The 20,806-nt window shown below is 39.0% G+C and overlaps 1 protein-coding gene across 6 annotated transcripts in view; it reads left to right on the top strand.

The window, feature by feature from the left end:
- The window catches only part of LOC126351268 (histone demethylase UTY), a 310,863-nt gene extending 291,263 nt beyond the window's left edge, over positions 1-19,600 (top strand). For all 6 annotated transcript variants that reach the window (XM_050002588.1, XM_050002589.1, XM_050002590.1 and 3 more), the window contains 3 exons: positions 3,280-3,406; positions 3,682-3,852; positions 11,881-19,600. In XM_050002588.1, the coding sequence (XP_049858545.1) occupies positions 3,280-3,406; positions 3,682-3,852; positions 11,881-11,916 (334 nt within the window). In that variant the 3' untranslated portion in view covers positions 11,917-19,600. The remainder of the gene's footprint in view (positions 1-3,279; positions 3,407-3,681; positions 3,853-11,880) is intronic.
- Positions 19,601-20,806: the final 1,206 nt, after the last annotated feature.

Here is a 20,806-nt window from a genome sequence, read left to right on the forward strand (position 1 = left end):
AGTTATTGTGAAATAAATTATTTATTCAAAAAATGTGACGGGTTACATTTTTCTTCTTCAGTGATATTTCCAAAAATGCCTTCATATTGTGTAACCATACTGGATAAAATCATATCTGATTTTCCAGTAACATGTTCCCAGCACAATATTTTTTCTCCCAAATTTTCCTTTAAAGCATATCTGCTTGCAAGATGCAGTGGAAAATCCCATAATGTAGCAAAAGTAGTCTATATGTATATTATTTTAAATTATTTCCTTCCATAAACAAAGATATTATGAAGAACGGTGATGATAGACTATGTGTTCAAAAGTATCTGGACACCCCCAAAAACATATGTTTTTCATATTGGGTGCACTGTGCTGCCACCTACTCCATATCAATGACCTCAGTAGTCATTAGACATCATGAGAGAGCAGAATGGGGCACTCTGCAGAACTCATTGACTTTGAACGTGGTCAGGTGATTGGGTGTCACCTGTGTCATACATCTGTACACAAGATTTCCACACTCCTAAACACCCCTAGGTCCACTGTTTACGATGTGATAGTGAAGTGGAAACATGAAGGGACATGTACAGTACAAAAGCGTGCAGGCCGACCTTGTCTGTTGACTGACAGAGACTACCGACAGTTGAAGAGGGTAATCTGTAATAGGCAGACATCTTTCCAGACCATCAGACAGGAATTCCATACTGCATCAGGATCCACTGCAAGTACTGTGGGAGGTGAGAAACCTTGGATTTCATGGTTGAGCGGCTGCTCATAAGCCACACATCATGCCGGTAAATGCCAAACGATGCCTCGCTTGGTGTAAGGAGTGGAAACAATAGACAATTGGACAGTGTAAAAATTTTGTGTGGAGTGACCAATCACAGTACACAATGTGACGATGCGAAGGCAGGGTGTGGATAAGTCGAATGCTCGGCGAACATCATCTGCCAGCATGTGTAGTGCCAACAGTAAAATTCAGAGGTGGTGGTGTCATGGTGTGGTCATGTTTTTCAAGGAGAGGTTATGCACCCTTTGTTGTTTTGCATCACAGTATCACAGCACAGGCCTACATTGATGTTTTAAGAACCTTCTTGCTTCCCACTGTTGAAGAGTAATTCGGGGATAGTGGTTGCATCTTTCAATATGATCGAGCATCTGTTCATAATGCACGGCCTGTGGCAGAGTGTTTACACAACATTAACATCCCTGTAATGGACTGGTCTGCACAGAGTCCTGACCTGAATTCTACGGAACATCTTTGGGATGTTTTGGAATGCCGACTTCGTGCCAGGCCTCACTGAGTCAATACCCCTCCTCAGTGCAGCACTCCATGAAGGATGGGCTACCATTCCACAAGAAACCTTCCAACACCTAAGTGGAGGGAGAGTGAGAGTGGAACCTGTCATCAAGGCTAAGGAAGGGCCAACACCGTATTGACTTCTAGAATTACCGATGGAGGGTGCCATGAACTCGTAAGTCATTTTCAGGCAGGTGTCCGGATACTTTTGATCACACCGTGTATGATGTTAGTGAACTGTAGTTTTACATATTTGTCGAATTATGCTGTCATTACTTTGAATCAAACCAGTGTTCTAGGAGCAACTGAACAAAAACTGTCAATGCTGTCCATTGCTATCAGCTCTAAACAGAAACAATTGATATTTTTTGCCATAGTTTCATTATTATTGTTCACTGCACTCTGTTGTTCCCTGTCATAAATGTTATTGCCTTTCTGATAATTGCTTTTTATTGAGTGCCAACAAGTAGCATTTAGTTCAGTTTTTTGTCCATGTTTATGAATCAGTGTTTTCTTTGTGATGAACTTTGCATCTGGATCAGTATGCTGAAGTGGTCAGTGACATGGTAATGAAAGAAATCACGTGACTGGGAAAAAAGTGATCCTCAAGATAAATTCAGTGTGATATACGGTGTCTGCAAGAAGAATTCATTTTATGAAACTGTTAATCATACAGATTAAGAGAAAATTAATGAATTTTTACAAATATTTCTTGCCAAAAAGTAGTTCAACAAGTGACAGTATGTGCTCGAAAACACCAAGCAATTAAAAAATGTATCTTACATGCATCCTATTCACCACTTCATTTACCAAAACATAATTGTCAGTGATGGATGCAAATCAGTAGGAAGAGAGAGACAGAGACGCTTCAGTAAACATAATTACAAAAGTAATTGTTAATATATTAAAAACAAAGATTCCAAGACTTACCAAGCGGGAAAGCGCCGGCAGACAGGCACATGAACAAAACACACAAACACACACACAGAATTACTAGCTTTCGCAACCGATGGTTGCTTCTTCAGGAAGGAGAGGGAAAGACGAAAGGATGTGGGTTTTAAGGGAGAGGGTGAGGAGTCATTCCAATACCGGGAGCGGAAAATTGTTAATTTACTTAAACAAAAATTTATGATTTACTGCCAGTCATTAAACTTTTAAAACCAACCAAAAACTCATATTTATTGCCAGAAGTATGAAAAAAGACATATTTAAGTAAATAAATACATAAATTTTGAAAATACTTCATTTTTGAAAATGTATCTCCTTGAAATCGTATACGTTGTGGTTAACGTATAATCAAAAATGCTATAAAAGTATGTAAATGAAATTACCCAAACACAGAGACTGAGTGAAAACATCCATATAACTGCCATAACTGTCAGAATCTTGTGTTTGTCATTTATCACTTATTGAATGAAACCACTCGGACATGGAGGCTGAGTGAAAACATTCATATAGCTAACATGGCTGCAGAGACTAGTTTCATTCTGTTGTTTGATTTGACTGAAAAAACTTAATGAATGTAAAACAACAATTGATTGTCCAGTCACTAAGAATGTAAGATATTTAATGATGCACTTCATATATGCTGTATATCACATTGAGAATTGTATTTGAAGAGCTAATTTTTAATGCATTCAGTACTGAAGTTAGGATGTTTCTAGTTCAAATCACTGTCTTTCATTTACTACCCTAGTAGGCACTAAAGGATAAATCCATCAAAATATTATAGAGAGTAGAAACAGATCATGATACAAAATACCCTTTCCTTTGACCATTCTGTATCATATGTAGAAGCATGGAAATCAGTAGCAAGAATTTGTGGAAAATATAGGAAATGTCAGCTGTTTCATAGTGAACACAGTGTTCTTGACCAGTGGTCAAAGAAGTGGAAAGACATGGAATATTTTCTTTGTTTTCACACTATCTGAATTCCATGTAACATTTTGTTATACCTTATAAATATGAGTGATATTTTTGTTTGTTTGCAGAAATTGTTTGCTAAGGACATTACGCCAGTGTGCCATGATATTAGAATTTGTGAAGTCAAAAGGTGTAGAAGTGAGATTCCATGGTCGAGGAAAGAATGAAGCATCTCATTACTGTGGACAGTGTGAGGTAAGATAAGTATTAAAACTATATGCAAACTGTGCCTGCAAAACAATAAAAATACAGTTTGGTTGTTTGTTTCAGAGACAGCTTATTTATAGAATGTGTTGTTTGTAACTAATTTACAGTAATTAGATGTAGGGTGCAATATTAACTTGCAAAATTAGCAGCACATATGAAACACTATTTTTGTTTACTGTTCTATGAATAGTATCAAAAGACAGTGTTTGCACAGTGTTCCTCCCAAATGAGAAATATTTTGATTGAAATAATCTGTGTTTCAGATTGAAGTTTTCAACATCCTCTTCATCAGAGAACAAGAAAAAAGGCATGTTGTTCATTGTATGGACTGTGCCAGAAAGCAGGCACCAAGTTTGGAAGGGTTTGTGTGTCTCGAAGAATATAGCATGGAAGAACTAATGGAAGTGTTCGATCATTTCACATTACATGATCCAGTAAGTCAATTCTTCAGGGTTGTAAATATTATTTCAAAATAGATGTGCTGAAGAGCAGTGGATGGGTTACATTGCACCTTCTTTTTTCCTTTGTTATCTGTGCCTGGAGCAATACTTATGTTGAGAGAATTGTATTTCAGAGAATCCCTGTGTGACCTTTCATATTCAGTTTCCAGTAGTTTTTCTAAGTTGATAAAAATTAGTCCCAGAACTGTTCCATTCAAGAATGCAATCAATTTCCTTCCCATTCTTGTTTTATTCAAGTTTCTGTCCCATCTTTAACATTCTGATTGGTGTGATGATAAATCCTAATTTTCATTCTTCTGCTTGATCTTCAGCTATTTTCTCTTGACACATATAGCCTTCAACAGCTTCTGGTTTTTCTGTTCTGTCCCTGATTAACGTTGCAGAAAAGTTCTTGTAGAATGTAAATACTTTTGTGTGAAAGGAGACCAGTCACCAAAAAATGGAAGTGTTCTGTAGTTGGTAGGAATGCATAAAAGAAAGAAAACTTGCTGCCTTTCACAGCTGTCCTTTGATAAGCTAGAGTAAAACAAAACACACACACACACACACACACACACACACACACACACACACACACAACTCTGCCCTTAAAAGGAGCTGGATGGGCTAACAGTGCCAATGTATTTGTTCTTGGCAGGTGGACTGGATGTTGGTGGGAGTAGCGTTGGGTGGGGTGGGTGGAGGGAGAGGGGGGAGGGAGGCAGGGAGAGGGAATGGGGATTGGTCACTGTTAGCTTGGTGGAAGGCAGTCAGTTTGTTGGCTAGGAGGGAGGGTGGCAGGAATATGGGGTAGGCATGTCATGCATGATTGTAGGGACCAGTAGGGTGTGTCACACACCGAAAATGATGTGGGGATGTGAAAAGGAAGGGGGTAACAGGCCAGAGTAAGGGGAAACAGTTAGATGGAGGTAGCAGAGACAGTGGGTTACCCAAGATGGGAGCAGAGGGTGTGTTACAGAAGTAACTCCCATCTGCATAGTACAGGGAAGCTGATGGTGCAGGGAAGTATACAAATGGTGCGGGTTGTGATGTAGCCATTGGAACTGAGCATGTTGTGCTCAGCTGCATATTGTGTCACCAGATGGTCAACTTTGTGCTTGGGAAAAGTTTGGCAGTGGCCAAACATCCAAATGGATAGCTGCTTGATAGTCTTGCTGACATAAAAAGCTGTACACTGTTTGCAGCAGAGTTGGTATATGATGTGACTACTTTCACAGGTGGCCCATCCTCTGATGAGGTAGGATATGCCTGTATTGGGACTTGAGTAGGATTGAGTGGCTTGGGTCATGTCGTGCACCTTAGTCTGCCACAGGGATATAATCACTGCAGAAAGGGTTTGAGAATGGGAGGGCATAGGTATGGACTTGAATGTTATGTAGGTTGGCTAGGGCTTGGAACACCACTTAATGAGGGGTGGGAGGAATCTTAAGTAGAATGTTGCTCATTTCAGAGCAGGATGAGAGATAATCAGAGTCCTGGTGAAGGATATGGTCTATTTGTTCCAGTCCAGGATGATAATGGATGACAAGGGGTGCAGCTGAATCTTGAGGGGGGGGGGGGGGGGTGTTTGTGAGGATATGACATGCAAAACCTGTTTGTGAACCAGGTTTGGTGGGTACCGCCTGCCTGTGAAGGCTGTCATGAGGCTTTCAGCGTACTGGGTAGGGGACTCGGGTAAGTTGTCCACAAGGCTGTATGAGAGGAATATTTGGTGTGGAAAGGATGACAGCTGTCTAAATGCAGGTACTATTTGTGTTAGTTGTTTTAATGTGGACAGAGGTGTGAGCAGAGCTATCGGAGACATGGAGATCATTGTGCAGGGGAGGTGGTGCAGTGAACAGACCAGGTGAAATGGATGGGATAGAAGGTGTTGAGGTTGTGAAGGAATGTGGGTAGGGTGTCTTAGCCCTGAGCCCAGATCATGAAGATATCGTCAATGAACCTGAAGCAGGCTGGGTGTTGGGAGTTTTGAACTGACTGCCTCTCTCTGAGCCACTAGCCACCCACTCACAATCCATCACCCTGCCTCTCTCTCTCTCTCTCTCTCTCTCTCTCTCTCTCTCTCTCTCTCTCTCTCTCTATCTTTATCTCTATTTCTACCTTCCTCCCTCCTCCTTGCCTCTCTTCTCCTTTCCCTTTTTGCCTCAAAATACACATCATTTCAGTGGGTACTGGATTTTTGTGTGAATGAACAAACAATATGGGTCTACGTTATTCTGGTGATGTATGTGTTAAGATACTAATTATACTGCTATGACAAAACAACTGAGTAACCTCAACTCTTCCTTCCCTTCCACTTCATCTGGTCCTTCTCTACCCAGTGAGTGTGCCACCTTCTTGGGTGTTGACCTCCATCTCGGCCTCAATCTATGTGACCAAGAGTATCCAGATGCCTGGCTGAGAGTGACTTACAAGTTCGTGGCACACTCCATCGGTAATGCTGGAATTCAATATGGTGTTGGCCCACCCTTAGCGATGATGACACCTTCCACTCTCACAGGCCTATATTCAATCAGGTGCTGGAAGGTTTCTTGGTTGAGTGGCAGCCCATTCTTCATGGAGAACTGTACTGAGGCAAGGTATCAATGTTGATCGGTGAGGCGTGGCACGAAGTTGGCATTCCAAAACATCCCAAAGGTGTTCTGTAGGATTCAGGTCAGGACTCTCTGCAGGCTAGTCCATTAAAGGGATGTTATTGTAACCACTCTGCCACAGGCTGCACAATCCTGTTGAAAGATGCAATCGCCATCCCCGAATTGCTCTTCAACTGTGGGAAGCAAGAAGATGCTTAAAACATCAAATTAGGTCTGTGCTATGATAGTGCCTCGCAAAACAACAAGGGCTGCAAGCCCCCTCCTTGAAAAACATGACCACACCATAACAACACCACCACCACCTCCGAATTTTACTGTTGGCACTCCACACGCTGGCAGATGATGTTCACCGGGCATTCGCCATACCGACACCCTGCCATCGGATCGCCACATTGTGTACCGTGATTCAACACTCCACATGACGTTTTTCCACTGTTCAGTCGTCTAATGTTTATGCTCCTTACACCAAGCGAGGCATTGTTTCGCATTTACTGGGGTGATGTGTTGCTTATGAGCAGCCTCTTGACCATGAAATCCAAGTTTTCACACCTCCTGCCTAACTGTCATAGTACTTGCAATGGATTCTGATGCAGTTTGGAATTCCTGTGTAATAATCTGGATACATGTGTGCCTATTACACATTACAACCCTCTTCAACTGTCAGCAGTCTCTGTCAGTCAACAGATGAGGTCAGCCTGTACACTTTTGTGCTGTACATATCTGCTCACATTTTAACTTCACTATCACATTGGAAACAGTGCACCTAGGGATGTTTAGATGTGTGGAAATCTCACGTACAGATGTATGACACAAGTGACACCCAATCACCTGACCATGTTCAAAGTCCATGTGTTCCACGGAGCACCCAATTCTGCTCTCTCATGATGTCTAATGACTACTGAGGTCGCTAATTTGCAGTACCTCACAGTAGGTGGCAGCCCAATGCACCTAATATGAAAAATATATGTTTTTGCAAATGTACGGGTACTTTTGATCACATAGTGTTTATTAACCTATTGCCCCACACCCTCCAACTAACAGTTTCCATTTCTCTGTCCTATCACCTCCTTCCTACTCTCATCTCCCACACTCTTTGTGTGCCACCCTCTGCCATTCCACCTTCCCATCTTTCCCTTTCCCCTTCCGTGCTAATCTCCTTCATTCCCCCTCTTTGTCCATTGCCTCCCCCTTCCCCCTCTCTGTCTATCTTCTGAGTGACTCCCGCCCCCTTTCTCTCTCCTTCCCTCCCTCGCTCCCCCATATATCCCTCTCTCCCTTCCCATCCCCCTCCCCCTACCCCCTATGGATCCAGGGGTTAGAATAGGCCAAGGTATTCTTGCCTATCGTAAGAGGCGACTAAAAGAAGTCTCACATGTTTCGGCCCTTATGTGATCATCCCTTGTAGGGATTGACCTTCATTTTTCAAAATTTTCCCGAAGAGTGAGCCGATTGGAGCAGGATGCCTTACATGGTGCAAAGTGTCCATCATGTGCCAAGACCTCCCACATCCTTTGTCAACGTGGATCCGCACTTCCGCTCGCTCTCCAGCTGTTGGGCAAGGTCACCCTCCTGGGCTCGTTTTCCTCCATCCTCTGTGCAGTATCGCTTTCTCCGCTGTCGACGATAATGGACTTCTCAGCTCATTTGTGCCTGATATCCAGCATGGGAGCCAGTCCATTGTGGTGGGGCCACCATGTACCCTATTGGTTGTAGCCCCCTGACCACACAGGTCATGCCTGCACCGTTACTTCCCCATGTATGCCAAGGAGTAGGTGCCTGTCACCCTGGGGCATCGGGACTCCCGGCAATGGCCATCCTGCCAGGTGGCCTTTGCTGTGGCTGAGTGGCGCCCATGGGGAGAGTCCCTGGTCGGAGTGGGTGGCATCAGGGTGGATGACCCACCATGAAGCGTAGTACATCATTTCTTGCTGGTGGTCAAACACCAGCATTCTCTAAGCAGTCAAGATCTAACTTCATTGCTAAGAAATATTACCCCAAATCATTCTCCCCCCCCCCCCCCCCCTCCCTCCCTGGCCACACTATGGGAGGAACGCCAGGCTAAGGATGGCAGCGAAGCTTATTCAACCTGATACCTTGTATGTACAAGAGTTGATGGGGAATCTTTCTTGTCGATGAAACCTCAGGTTTCCTTTGGAGCATTTAGAGAACAAGTTTGGGGGGATGGGGGGCTTGTCCAAAATGCGGTCAGGGTTGGTCTTGATCAAACCAGCATCCTCTGCCCAGTCACAGGCACTACCCACGTGTGACAAGCTGGGAGATGTTTCTGTTTCCATCACGCCCCATAAGAGGTTAAATATGGTTCAGGGTATCATGTTTTACATGGACCTTATTTTGCAGTCTAACAATGAGGTGCGTGCCAATTTACAGGGTGAGGTGTCCATTTCGTCTGGTGCCTTCACCGGGGTTGAAGGATACTCAGGTTGCAACCGGTGCCATTGTCTTGGCTTTTGAGGGTGACACATTACCCAAGAAGGTAAAGGTGATGGTCTACCGCTGTGAAATAAAGCCATATACTCCTGCCCCAATGCAGTGCTTTAAGTGCTGGAAGTTCAGCCATGTCTTCCCGCTGTATCTCCAGCATCACCTGTCGGGATTGTGGACGCCCTTCACATCCCAATACTCCCTGTGCCCTGCCTCCCATCTATGTCAGCTGTGGAGAGCACCATTCACCTTGCTCGCCAGACTGCCAGGATTCTCCAGAAGAAAGAAAAACAATGGAATAAAAGAACCTGGACTGACTGACCTACACTGAGGCTAAGAGAAAATATGAGAGGCACATCCTGCGCATATGACGTCAACCTAGGCTGCCGCTATGACAACAGTTCTACCATCTTCCATTCTGGTGCATACAGTTAGCTCTCAGAGCCGTCAGACTCCACCTGTCCCGTTGATGGTGGGGGGCACTTCCCTCCCTGTTGCTCCTGCACAACCTACTTCAGGAACAACACTCCCGCCTCCCCCCAACCATCGGGGATGTCAGTTCCCACTCAGCTGGAGAAGCATAAGCCTTCTTCAGCTCCTCTTACCAGAAAGGAATCCCTTGGGTCACTCCCTTCCCGTGTTCCTATCAGTGGTAAAGTTGACACCCGCCAGTGGCCGAAGCAACCATAGGTAGTCGGTCGTAGGGCTTCATGGTCCTCCTCAGTCTCTGAGCCAGAATCAGTGAAGCCCTCACAGTCAGAAAAACCTGAGAAGCAGCGACAGAAACCAAAAAAGAAAAAATCCCCCAAGAAGCAAGGCACTGCGGTGGCACCCACACCACCACTACCCACAAGCTCCGTGTCTGACGATGAGGTGGAGATTCTGGTGTCCGCTGAGGACCTAGATCTCACTGTGCCCTCGGACACAATGGATGTCGATCGCACACACACTCATCTGGTGGCAGCATTGAGTGTTTCATGTCTTCCAAGTCTCACAATCACGTAATCTTCCAGTGGAATTGCGGCTGAGCTACAGCAACTGTTAAGCTTTACACCTGCTTTCTGCATTGCCCTCCAGGAAACATAGTTCCTGGTGTTGCAGACCTCTACCTTCTGTGACTATAAGGGATATTACAGGATCTGTAGTGACCATAATAGAGTGTGAGGTGGAGTTTGTGTCTATGTCCTAAACTCAGTATGTAGTGAACCTGTGCCCATTCAAACCCCTCTTGAAGCAATGGCTGTCAGGATAAGGAGGACGCAGGAAATACCTGTCTACACCTCCAGATGGTGCAGTACCCCTGAACACATTGGCTGCACTGATTGATCAACTCCCTAAACCTTTCCTATTTTTGGGAGATTTTAACGCGCATAACCCCTTGTGGGGTGTTGCTGTGCTTACTGGCCGAGGTAGGGAGGTGGAAAATTTACTATCAAAACTCGACATCTGCCTCTTAAATACAGGTGCCCCCACACATTTCAGAGTGGCACACATGGCACATATTTGGCCATTGATTTCTCGGTTTGCAGTCCCGGCCTCCTCCCATCTATCCACTGGAGAGCACATGACAACCTGTGTGGTAGTGCCCACTTCCCCATCTTCCTGTCACTTCCCCAATCCAAGGACTGTAGCAAGTATTTCACCTGGTGACCTTTTTGCAACTTCATTATAGTAACAGCTTTCTTAAAAGATAAATAACAGATTTATTTGCAGATTAAGGAGCCTCGTTTTGACACATTTCCGTTCTGTTGCACTTATTTATAAATTTGCTACAAGCTTACAAACACAGGACCATGTAACATGTTCTGCCTCTGTTGATTGTTTGAAATATCCTGGACAAACTCCTAAATTGTAACATAGCTCGTTGATTCTTTTTTACACTATTCAGTGTGACATGATGCTTTTGGAAGTAATTAATTATTGAGAATAAGACAGATCAAACAATGAAAACTCCAGGTAGGAGTATTAATGATGTAGGGAAAGACAGAGTGCTACTTACTGTAAAAAAGACACATCTAGTTACAGACAGTCGTGATTCAATGACACTCACATGTAGCTTTTGGCCATAGCCTTTGTCAGTAGACACACACACACGAGACTCCCAACTCCAGTATCTGGGGCCAGAATGGATTCCAGCCCGAGATGCTGGAGTCGTCAGTCTCGTGTGTGTGTGTGTGTGTGTGTGTGTGTGTGTGTGTGTGTGTGTGTGTGTTTACTGATGAAGGCTGTGGCTTTAAATTGTGCCTGTCTGCAACTTGATGTGTCTTCTTTGCGGTAAGTAGCAATCTGTTTTTTCCTTAATTGTTAAGAAAAAAGACAGTTGTTATAAAACATAAAATTTAAAATGCAACTGTTTATATAATTCCTAACTTGCCAGACTATTTAGCATAATATCAATTGTATTTTCCCCAATTCTTTAGTTTCACCATTGATAGAGGTTACATTAGCTGATGATATTATGCAAGTATTCACAGTTTTATGTATATTCTCATTTAGTTTAAAAATATAGAATGTAAAGTAGATATGGTCAATACATGTTTAGATCAATTTACAAACAGTGACAGTGTTCCACAATCATTATACATAATCCTTACAGTCTCTAAGAGTGTCAGTAGCACTTCGCTACCTAAAGTATTCTTATTAGTATACTCATACAATAAAAGAAATTTCATTTAGGTAACAAACTACCTGTAACCCAAATATTAGCTGCTGGACTAGCACACCTGAAATAAAAAGTGTACTGGTGCTAAGCCAGCAAGGTATCCAGAAGAGCTTCTGTGGCATTTGAAAAGTAAGAGTGATGTACTGCAGAAAAGATTAAAATCAATAAGGCCAATAGCTCATAGAAATCTGTATGGCAGTTGTTGATCCCTGTCCATCTCCCTCCACAACTTTTTAATTATATGCACTTTGTTATATAATATGTTAATTAGGTGTGTAACACAAACAATTTTTGTTTTTGCAGAAAAGCCCATCAAATCAATTGAGCCTACCATCATGATGACTACAAATGCTAGCATTAGCAAGTAGGTAATGGTCTGCTGCAGCAAGCTTGGAACAATGAGTTTAAGCTGCCAAATTTGTGTTGAATCCTCACTATGCATGATCTCCATTACTGGGGAGTGGAAGATATATTTCTACAAGTGAAACATTTCACATTATATATAAAGCCTTTTTTATGAAAAGAGTGAAATGAAGAATTCAGAGTTATATTTTAATACAAATATAAAGTAATTTTACGAAGACTCACAACTGTAGATCAAGACAAAAAGGAAATAAAGTGATGTGCTGCATAGACTGACCTCATATTGAAAGAAAGGCAGTAGGATATGTACTAGTGACAATCTGCCTGCTGCATGATTATGTGCATCTTGTAAATAGGGGAAGTAATTTGTGGATGTACATCGAAACATTTCTATGAATGTCAAACGGGTGATCTCATGTTTTATCCTCATGTTTTGAACAGTGGATAAATATATTTGTACAGTTTCTATTTATTAGGACATTGTGGAATGTGAAAAACCTGAGTATCAGGTCACAAGCAATTAAAGTGTAAATAAATAATGAGAACGTTACTTGAAGCAATTATGAGAATTGCTTATTTAGGAAGACAGTATAACACCTGCCTAAGAAGTTACAGGGCAATTGATACTAAATTTTTGACAGTGTATTAATGTCCAACAAATTTAGTGCTGCAATCAACAGATATGTGATGAGCTTCTTAAAAATTAAGAGACTATGTAAAGCTGTAATTTGATAACAAAATATGAAAGTGAAAAATATTTTATGGTAGTTTCTGAAGTTAAAGTCACAGGGCATTAATTATTACACAATTTTGTGTATTGGATCATTGGTAGTGATCTACTTTCTTCCTTTTAAGACAAGTGTTGACTCAAGCGATGCAATATTTGAATTGTGATTTTGTGATAAGACTGACTTTCACTGCCAAAAGGAAGTAAGAATTTCGTTTTTGGATTAATGGTGTGCTGTTGAAAGAATCTGAAGTAATGTGTAATTACTTTGCAGTTACCACGCATTTGTTTATATGCACAGGATTTGTTGTATAGTATTCAGATTTAAAAGAACTAGCTATCACTGCCAGTAGCTTATTTGCATAAACTGCATAGTGCTTGTTAAACTTTTAGAAATCTATTTAACACACAAAACCAACTTGACCTTTATTTGTGGCATATATAGGATGTTCTATTTTATATGAGAATGGTATGTTTTGTTTGTTTCTGTAGACTGAGTTTAGGATTCATGTAAATAATTTATGATAAGTAATAACAATATTAAAAATGAAAATGGAACATCCATTGCAGTTCGACAAACAGTATGTGAATTGAAAAAATGTATTAGATCTTTTACTCTGAAGCTTGTAGTGGCTCGTTCATTTTCTAATGTAAATCATCCTTTGAGGTAATTTATTTAAGAATTGACATGATTATCTTATTCTCCAGAGTTTAATTACATATTTTAATAATTGTTGTGTATTTTACTATGTTAATATTTTCCTAGAGATCTTTATCCTCTGTGAAAGAGTTGTCTAAATGTAATTTTTATTTCTTTACACTTCTGGTGACTATTTGGTTAATGTATTTTGAGTCACAACTGTTAAAATATTCCATTACAGCTCTAGCCACAGTTACAGTAAACTTCAGAATGTCTTGCAGGCTGTGAATATTTTGTCAGTAGATGATAAAGTAAAATCAATTTTTGACAGTTATGATATAGAAATGTAATAATCCTAAGTTATTTGGTTTTTAACACATACCCTTATAGTGTTGACTCTTATGTTTGTATCTTGAGTGTGTTCTTTTGGTTCAGTATTGGAATGGATCACAGCTAATAATTTTAATTAAAAGAAGCATATGATGTGGAAAAGAGGTATATGTAAAGACACACATACACAAACTATATTCACTTTTTTGTTGCCAAGCCATTGAAACAGATGTCATGGTATACCACAGATGTGCAAGGCACTTTGTTTATACATATATTCATAGATATATATAACTATACATATATCTGTCATTCTTTTTATGGTAATAATTTGCCTCTACGTGTGGCAGTGTATAAGCTTTTTGTTCTTATTTCTGTAATCATTTGATGTGCTGATTTTATTGTTTACAATATGATTAAATTTGTCAAAACCTGTGCATATTGTAGGTTTTGTACTGGCTCTGGTATTCTTCAAAAATTTTGAAAGATAGAAAAGAAAAAGGAAAAAGTAGTTTTTGTATTTATAGGGAGAACAAATCCCTACAATGGGTGTATTATTGTTACTGAATTTTGTGTGCATTTAAAAAAAATTTTATTGTGAAAAATGTGTTAACATTGTCAATGAACAATACTGCACAGTACATTATAAATTGTGGCATAAATAAGTGAGAAGGTTGGACATGCCAGTCTGCATCCGTAATGTGTTCCTTGTATCTGTTGTGTCACGTCATAAGAAATTGTAAAAATGAGTTAGCTAATCAATAGATGCCAAGATCTCTTTAAAAATCATAAGTCAACAAAACCTATTAGATTATACTTGTTGACTTCGTGTATGAGAATAATATATTTACATGGGTTAATGAATGTAGGGCATGAAGACGTATATTGCTTGTTTTCTTTTTAGGAATTGATGAGAAAATTTCAGCAAGTTCACTCATGGGGCATCACATATTTTTCACCCTCAACAGCATTCATTGGTTAAAAAGTCAGAGGTAATAAAGTAAAAATCTTATAATGTCATTTCCTCTCTGGTTAACATTGAGCTTAATACTGTGTGTCTCCCTCCTTTTAACTCTGTAATGTGTTACGAACTGCAATGAGAGTTATAATAATTCTCACAAAAATAGGTGGGTCAAGGTCATCTCACCATCTTACAGCAATGCCAGTTAGTGGTATTTTCAAATGTTAGTGATATTTCTGAAAAAAAAAATGCTATACATCTCTTATTTTTAGTCCAAATTCGTTTTTGTCTCGTGTCACCTACTAACAAGATATTCCAGTCACGGCAGTACACAAGTACTTGCATATCACTGCTAGGATTCTTGATGTGATGGCTTCCATTAAAAATATTCCCTAACAGCTGTAGGGATTACATTTGCAACTCATCCCCACCCAAAACACCAATATTCACTATACAAAAGTGCCTGTAGATATTTTTGAGCCACTATTTTCCTCGAAGTGGTGCCAGACATATTTCTTCCTATGGGTTTGCGAAAACAGAGTTTCATTCAGATAAGGCTTGTTGTTGTCTGTATGCAATAAATGCATAGCTCACAAAAATGTATTTCCCAAGGTAGCAATATCCCTTTGTTCCATAAGAAATTTTTGTTCGTCCTCACATTTTCTGATCATAAAACCAATGTCATTTAGAAGGGGAAGAATGAACATTCCCAAGCCCTTATACTCAATTTTGTATTAGTAGTGGACTTCATTAGACCTAGGATACTATCCTCTATTGTAGTATTCTAACACATTCCTGTAGCCTACATTTTTTTATTAAAATCATCCATTTGAGTAAATCTATTTTCCAGTTTATATCTCTTATGTGGTGAATGGTAGAAAGCATTCACACCTACAGCCTCTGAAGAAGTTAATCACTAACATGTTACACTGTTCTTTCTGTGACTCCACAAGCTTTTGCTGTCAACTTTTGTACTTGGGTAAAGTAGGGTTCATTCTGGCTCCCCCATCACAAGCAGGTTAATTGAATAACTTTTAATTAAACATTACATATTTAGTTCGTTTTCTAATGTACACTCAGTTCTGGCATACACTAAGAATACATGGACTACCAACTAATCTATGCAGAGAATGTTACTCTTTATAACTGTCTGTAAAGCAGAACAAGTTCACAAAAAAGCAAAACCAAATATACGGAAGTAGCGAATTGGGCTGTTCAGCATTACTTGAGAGTTATTTTTGCAGCAACAACTGCAGGATGTTACATAAACTATTATTTTATTGTAACCATGAGAGCCTCATTAGAGATAATTACCATAGCTTGGGAGGGAGCTGAGTTTTATTGTAATATAAAAAGTAACAACAATTGCTGCCAAAAATAATTGTACTGAAAAACAAATTAGAATTTGTAACTGAGGTCTGAAAAGGTCTCCCCCCCCCCCCCCCTTCAGTTAAAGTACACTTTATCTCACATATGGACATGGGTAATTACTTATTATTTCCCTAACAATATTGTGAAAAAGATAGTTGCTACTCACCATGCAGCAGACATGCTGAGTCACAGATAGGCACAATCGTTAGGAGGGGGAAAAAAGAAAAAAACCACACACACACCCACACACACACACACACACACACACACACACACACACACACACACACACAACTCGCATACACATGACAGCACACAACTCGCATACACATGACAGCAGTATCTGGCTGCTGAGGTTGGTGGTCTGTTTGTTGTGCTTATCTGTGGCTCAGCATCTTTGCTGTATGGTGAGTAGCAACTATCATTTTCGTAATATTGTTACATTCCATCCTGGATTTTCCATGGTGGGACTATACTTCTCTAGGTACTTTAAGCTTGTGTTCTCCTCATAGACAGTGGTATTAAGAGAGAGAAGCTTTTCTGCACCAGAAGCCATCACTTTTAAAGATGCTTCACTGATAAAAAAATGTTTGCCTTCCTACATAAATTACTTACCAACCCAAGGATGTAGTACACCAACAAGTATAAAATTTAAGCTTCTGACTTATTCACAAATAGTTAGGAATAAGAAGGGAGGAAAACACAAACACCAATCATAACTGTTGAGAAATAATTCTGATACGTAAGGAATGCAAGGCTATTGTCGCCATAAAAGAAATGGATTATTCAGATTTCATGGTATTTCAGCTGGAGTGCAACTAGAAATACCAGTTATCATATATGTGAATGAATACTTACCTATCATTATTACAAGAACAAATATATGGTGTCAAAATTGCCTTATTAGCAAACAAGTGAAAATAAATTTTACTATAGTTCTCTTCAGTTAGGTTAACATTGTGAAATAATTAGTAGAAATCAAGGATGTGTACTAATACCTATTTCAGGGAGTAAAATACTTGTGTATGTATCTTACAACTAATAGGGTTCTGCATATTCACAGTGCAAGTCACATTCACATTATCAGGAACACACAACCAATCTATTTATGAAACAGAAGGGAGGACAACTCATTAAATTTTGTACACAGATTTTTTCTCGTGCCTTATTGTCATATCTATTTGCATTGTTTGTATACTAAACTGTCCATAATTACCCAATGTAAATTACAGTTTGTGCAAACTTACTTAATCATTTCTCAGATAATCATAACAGTAATTAATACAAGAGAAAAAGATATTGACTTACAATGGGTATATGCCCAAATTTGCAGATAATCTTGGAAGGGAAGCTGTTAGTTTTGTCCACTCCCCCTCCCCCTCCCCACAGACTAAATTCATTGTTACTTTATTAAACTAACTCAAGGTTATGGGTCTGGTGGTACTGTGTCACAAATTAAATTTCTCTCGTTGTGTAAATGGCTATTTAGAAATTATCATTTTCCTGTTTTGTTTTTTTTTAAATATATATATTCACATTTCATTTTAGGTTCATACTCACATGAAAATCTAAGTTAGATGGTAGTTTTGCATCTTGGGTCCATTAATTGCAGCTTTACATTTTCTCTTTATTACACAATAACATGTTTGCCATTATTTTTATGACAGGAAACTACCTCTTTGCTTTGTGATACCAGCAAAAATTGAAGATAGTACAGTGCTTTTTATTCTAGTTACACTTTTACAGAATTTTTGGGTCCTGAAACACACCATATTTTTCCAAGAACTCAAAGCTTGTATTATAAATTTGATTTCACACTCATACTGTTTACAACAGACCATTCAATATTTGCTTGTGATGTGTATAGATATTCATTCAGATACATTAGCAACTATTTTTTGATCATTTATTAATTGGAAAAGATACTACAGACCTAACTTAAGTTCTCTCTAATATGTTTTCTAAATAAACTTATGTCAGAAAAACAACTTTTGAAAGTCCGTCAGTATAATCTTGCTGCCTTTGTATTTCAAGCTTCATGCTTAATAATTTTCTCTAGTACTGTGTGCTGTTGAATTTATAACTAATGGAAAGGCTGTGTGAAAGTGTAGAAGGAAGACATTCACAATACCGTCAAAGATAATCTTATTGCACAGCCTTTCCCAGAAATGGGTGTAGGGGGAAAGAGGCTACCTGAGTTCATTAAAAACAAAACAAAAAAAAGAGTGTTGGTTTTTATGCTGAAGCCAAGTGAAGCAAAATATAAATGCACATCAATGTGATTGCAGAAAATGTATGTAGTTTCTCATACAGAAAAATGAATGAATTAGAAAGTAAGTACATTGTGTACATGGTATATAATAACTGAACACTGCCAATAATTTGTGATAGTATATTTCTTTTTAAAATAAGAAATACATGTTGATTGCCACTTTTACACTGCCCCAGGTCGTTCATCACATATTCATGTAAATCTTCATCAAGACTGAAGAGAAAAATGTTTTGTTGGCAGATCACAAACTTTTTATAGAAAATGTTAAATAATAATGAAAAAAATCACAAAGTTAAGGTGTATGCAATGAATTGAACTTGTACGTCAATCATTCAGGTGATGAAAGCTGTAATGTTCTTTTCTTCACCAGTTTCTAACTTGAAAACAGTTGCCCTAAAAGCTGTCTGCAGTCATTTTCTTGTTTGTAATCTCCACAGAATGTAACTTTTTGATTATGATGAATTTGACTGCCAATTAATGTAATTGAAAATTTGAATAGAGTACCTCTAATTAAACTGTATACACAAAGTTCTTTTCAAGTCAGCACTCACACAATTTCAGATTTGGATCCATAAATACTTCTCAGGTCATGAATGTGTTTGACTGTAGAGAGATTAAGAAATGTGCTGTAGTAATGAATTTATTCACAGAACATTTTTGTCACGGTACTAAAAATATTGACCAGAAAGGATAATGTCTATGTGTCAGTTACCATTGGTGAATCAGTACCATGTTTCGCTTTGCTATCTCCTACAGCAATCATACAGGATTGGATTTTAATCAAGATGCATAATAAATAGCAACTTTTGTTGCTGATTGTGTTCAGACTAGTTGCATCTCACTGATTAACATGGATTCAAATTTTTATAAAATGTTGTAGTAGGTATTCTTTCCTTAATTTCATCTAGCTTAACTCTGAAAAATTAATATGAAACTTTTGAACTTTGAAAGAATTTTCTTGACTTTGTATGTAATGTAAACATTTTATTTGATCATTATGGGCCAATCCAATTGCATGACTGTGGATAATAAGTTTGATATCAACTGCATACAGCATTCACTTTCTCTTCAGTCCATGTTGAAACAACTTACAGAATTCAGTGCCTTCAGTAGTCCTTTGTAATAATATTTTGTAATGTAACAGTTGCACATTGTTGATCTCCTTCTTTACCAAACTGTGTTTGCCATTATCATTATGTTCACAATCAAGCTCATGATGTAAATTATCAAGTTTTAAATAATGTAATGTTATTGATTTGTGAATTAATTTGTCCTTAAGATATGTTGTAATAGTAATTGTAAATGAATTTATCTAAAAAATATGAAAAACCAAGAAATAAACATTTTAGTCAGTTGAAAGCAGTCAAAATCTTACTAAAAATCATCTGACAAGTGGAAAGTAGCTCATATTATGTTTGATAGGTGTATTACCTATATATTGTAATTTCAGTTGAATTATCATTACAGTGCATCTCTTATGAAAGAGTTAAATATCTTTCCTTCTTCCTCTCATTCCTTCTTTTGTTACAAAGAAGAAGATAAGTTTATGGTGCATTGATGGAAAAGCCTAGATTGAGTATATAGGGTGTCCAAGGAGGAATGGTCATTCAATTAAAAAAGTCTGGTAAACATGAGTTCTAAAGTGTATACATTGAGAGCCATAAGCACTTGTCCAGCAGAAGATATGTGTTTCACAGTAGTGAAGATGAAGTTGTGCTCATAGCTCTTAAGGTATACATTTTTGAGCCCATTTTTACTGGACTCTTTTCTGCTCATACTACCACTTCTCAAAATATGGAAAGCAAAGAGTTTGCAGTTGAAGAGATTTGTTTCACAGTATTGGAGATGAAGTGCTCATAGCTTCTTAAAGTATGCATTTTAGAGCTCATATTTACTAGACTATTTTGCTTCGAATGATCATTCCTGTTATATCCCTGAATACTGGTGATTACTCCTGTGACACCCTATATGACACACATGATAACTATTCGCTGAATACAAGAGTCACTGATTAGCATTTATTTGTCCTTCACTGCTAATGTGTACACTGGTACATATTGTGGGGCAGGGGTCCTTTTTCATCCTTACCCACTCCTAGCTTTTGCTCCCTCTCTAATGTTCTTGGTGGTATGTTCAACTCAAGCCTGACTTCCTTCCCATGATGCTTCCTGCACAATACTGAATTGGTTGTAATTGTGCCTTGTATATATTTTCCTGGAAATGAAATTGCTTCCACAGGTGAGGTTGCTAACAAATGAAAGTGATAGCCAGTCCATGTCCTGTTGGTGGAACAAATTTTTACGAATAGTATTAGGTTGTCAAGAAGGGGAGAGTAGGTGGTGTCAAGTTCCTGACCACCAGACTTTGTGCCAAGATAGTCACACTGCAGACACCTTACATACAAGTTGCCTTTGTAGCATAAAAGGCTTTGACTCCTAGACCTAACTTTTCCCTATAAGACTGATGCTATCCATTTATTTGTTCATAGGTACTATCAAAGAGTCTCCCTTCAGGGATGTGGAAGGCTTGAGGTATACATTAATAAAAGATGAGGAAATCTGTATA

Source organism: Schistocerca gregaria, chromosome 1 (assembly GCF_023897955.1).
Source record: "Schistocerca gregaria isolate iqSchGreg1 chromosome 1, iqSchGreg1.2, whole genome shotgun sequence".
In the NCBI taxonomy this organism is placed as follows: domain Eukaryota; kingdom Metazoa; phylum Arthropoda; class Insecta; order Orthoptera; family Acrididae; genus Schistocerca; species Schistocerca gregaria.